Here is a 3,280-nt window from a genome sequence, read left to right as displayed (position 1 = left end):
AGCTAGAAGTATTAAACCTTGATTCATCCTAATATATTCAGTTTACTGATGGTATCGAAGTTTCCTTCTGGTACGTTGTTAGGCCAACAATCTGAGTAGTATTCTAAGGATGTAGGAAACACTGATTTCTTCTCGTGAAGTAGTGATGTTGTATATGTCATGAATCTACGTTCTTGGTATAAAAAGAAATCTCGTTTTATCAAGACATGTCACTTAAAGACATTTCAGGTATTTTCAATAACCGTTAACAATGTATCTTCCGGAATCTTCCTTGTCTAATATTTATTGTGGTGAGTTTTACGAACTCAAAATTGGGTCAAAATATTTATTCGTCGAAAAACAAGTGTTGGTCTTCTACGTAATTACGTGTTTTATGGTACATAGAATTAATCTTGGAAAATCGTAGTTATCAAAATAACTTGGCAAAATGCAATATTTCTAAAACAACAACATTCCACTCTTTGACTAAAGAAACAAGAAATCGAAATAACGAAATTTCGGAAAATACTTCGATTACGATAGATATATATACAGAATTCGAAAACGAACTTACAATGAAATAAACCCCTATTATTATGCTTCAACTCTATATAGCAAGCTTTCTTCTCCAGTTAATGGTAACACAGGCCTACAATGGTTTAATTATCTTGAAAGTTTTACATGTTCTACAGTAATTCCTGTATGGTGAATCCGAAAATGGTATCCATTTTTCTCCAATACATAAAAGAAAGACTACAACACGTAGTTTCGAGACTAAAAGACGTAGATTTCACAAAAAAATCAGGAAGAATGAGGATACATATTCGTTTGACATCAGTGTTCTTCCCTTTTCTTTAGTTTGTTTGTATTTTTGCTATCAAACATAATAAAAAAAATTTCATTGTGGTAAACGAAATAATAATTTGATCTAATTAAGTTTTTTTCTTACCGATTTGTAAAAAATCCTTACGCGATAAAAAAAATCAATATTATTTTCGAAATCTGCGTAGCTGAATTATGGAAAATCCGTTATTAAAACCAAAACAACTTTTATGAAGTTTAAATTCGCAGGCCTAAAAAAAACTAAATAAAATAGTAATAATAATAATAACTTACTAAATGGCAGTTTTGACTTTAGCATGTCTAGAGCTACGATGTTTATCATCATCACCCAACATGGACATTCTAATAACTCTGCTGCATCTTTCACAAACGCCACAGCTGACACACACTGAGTTTCTAGCTTTCTACGGTCGGGATAAGCTCTTCTGAGTTCTCTGCTTACATTATGTTGGAATTTTTTCATGTCGAATAACTATTAAAGAAACAAACAATCAAAGAGACGTAAAGAAAATAAGAAAAACTCAAATCACAAGGTCCTCTGGAAGTTGTTAAAATGAAATATTCTGTTAAATGTTTTTACTAATTTCTTAGTGCAAAAGATGAATGCACGCTCGAAAACAAAGTCAGATTCCTGGAAACTAAGAATTGTATTTTGACTTTACATATTGTTACGTCTCTGTTCGTTTGTTAATTTCCCGAAGAAATTCTTCCCGAGAAACTTCAGCGATACAAGACCTTTTTAAAATAAAACTAGTTTATTCTTTCTCAATACAACTTTGCAATACACTTAATTTCCACATTCATTTAAACACACGCTATAATTCTCAACGAACGATTCACGCACTTTACTTACAACCGCGCTTGACTCAATTGTCGTCTATATCTTCAATCTCTCTATCCGCTATTGCCCCCCAGTGGCCCAGCGGTATGTCTGCGGACTTACAACGCTAGAATCCGGGTTTCGATACCCGTGGTGGGCAGAGCACAGATAGCCCATTGTGTAGCTTTGTGCTTAATTACAAACAAATTACAAAAAAACTGTCCGCTATTCAATTCCGATTAATTGTCTGGCACACTTATATACAAGAATAGAGGGCGCCTAGCAAATACTGGATTATTTGTGATGTTCCCCGATCTTTCTAAAACTTATTACGTGTTACCAGCGTCACGTGACTTCCGCTGTCGTAACAATATATATACTAGCATGGAACCGCGAAACGTTTGCGATCATATTAGTATCTTTATTGCAAAAGTACTCCTTTAAAAACAGGATTTCCAGAATAATACAAAATAATTCTAATCGCAGACACCGAAATCTATATGTTTAAAATGGTCTAATGTTAGGTAGTAGAATATCATAAGTTTATTTATTGATAGTATTAAGTATAGTAAAGCTTAGCCCTAACTAAACTAAAGGGAGAAAGCGTACACAAATTACAGTATTAATTTATCGAATTTAGTCCATACTTAATAAAGGCTTAATTAATGTTAGGCCTAACACAGTTGGACTTGTTGATAAGCTTTTAACATGCTGTATAAAATGTCTAATAAAGTATATTTATATCCGCCTTTTGTTAAGTGCGCACGCATGCGCATTTAGATAGTAAAGTGCGCGCGCATTTTCAGGACAGACAAAAACTGAGTAGCATTACAAAAGTTACATATATATTTAGACGATTAACCTGTTACGCTATTCATAACCGAGTGTGTTCTATGTAGTGGCTACATACTAGCATTATCCATGCTAGTGTGTGTTCTTGGTAGCCACCAAATTACTACATTATCCAAGGTTACGGGTAATTCGAGGCACGGAAAAGTTTGAAAACTATAGTTACAAACTTACATCGTATAACGATTAAGATGCTGGCAAAAAAACAAACCAACAGAAAATACAATATATATCGAATTTTAGTCTAACATATGCAAGAAAGGACTATATGTAGACGTAATTTGTGCTAATTTATTTCGTAACAGAGCCACCTAGTGACAATACCAAAATTTCAGACCTTATTGCAAAAGGTGTCCATATAATTTTATCTTATTAAGAACCTGTTACAATTATTTCAGTTGTAACAACAGCTTAACTGATGAAACAATGTATTCTAATCTTTATGAGTGGGAACGTAAAAAATGCACACTTAGTTAGCTATAAAAATTGCCAGGTTGATTATTTGTTAATGTTAATAATCAATAAGTGGCAAAAATGATAAAACAAAAACAATCACATGAGGAGATCTCATTTTATATGTAATTTGTTCGTCGAGTTTCAAGTTCTTTGATATATATATATATATATATATAAATTTCAGTCGTTTTAACAGAAATAACAGTGTATTTTATACTGATGATAATGTTTGCATTTAACTACATTATTTCATCCAATCTTGAACTATTTATTATTATTTGCTGTTTCAAAACTAAGCAGTTTACAAAATCAAGTGTCTTTTCGAAACTTCCC

The 3,280-nt window shown here is 32.3% G+C and overlaps 1 protein-coding gene across 1 annotated transcript in view; it reads right to left on the bottom strand.

Annotated features, from left to right (window-relative positions):
* LOC106463046 overlaps positions 1-3,280 on the bottom strand; it is a gene marked incomplete at its 5' end in the record, with an annotated part of 14,608 nt that overhangs the window by 8,153 nt on the left and 3,175 nt on the right. Inside the window, one exon of the mRNA XM_022390452.1 lies at positions 1,096-1,294. Coding sequence (XP_022246160.1) covers positions 1,096-1,294 — 199 coding nt within the window. The remainder of the gene's footprint in view (positions 1-1,095; positions 1,295-3,280) is intronic.

The sequence above is a fragment of the Limulus polyphemus genome, unplaced genomic scaffold, assembly GCF_000517525.1.
Source record: "Limulus polyphemus unplaced genomic scaffold, Limulus_polyphemus-2.1.2 Scaffold1312, whole genome shotgun sequence".
Taxonomy (NCBI): domain Eukaryota; kingdom Metazoa; phylum Arthropoda; class Merostomata; order Xiphosura; family Limulidae; genus Limulus; species Limulus polyphemus.
This window is presented reverse-complemented; position numbering and strand designations above follow the sequence as displayed.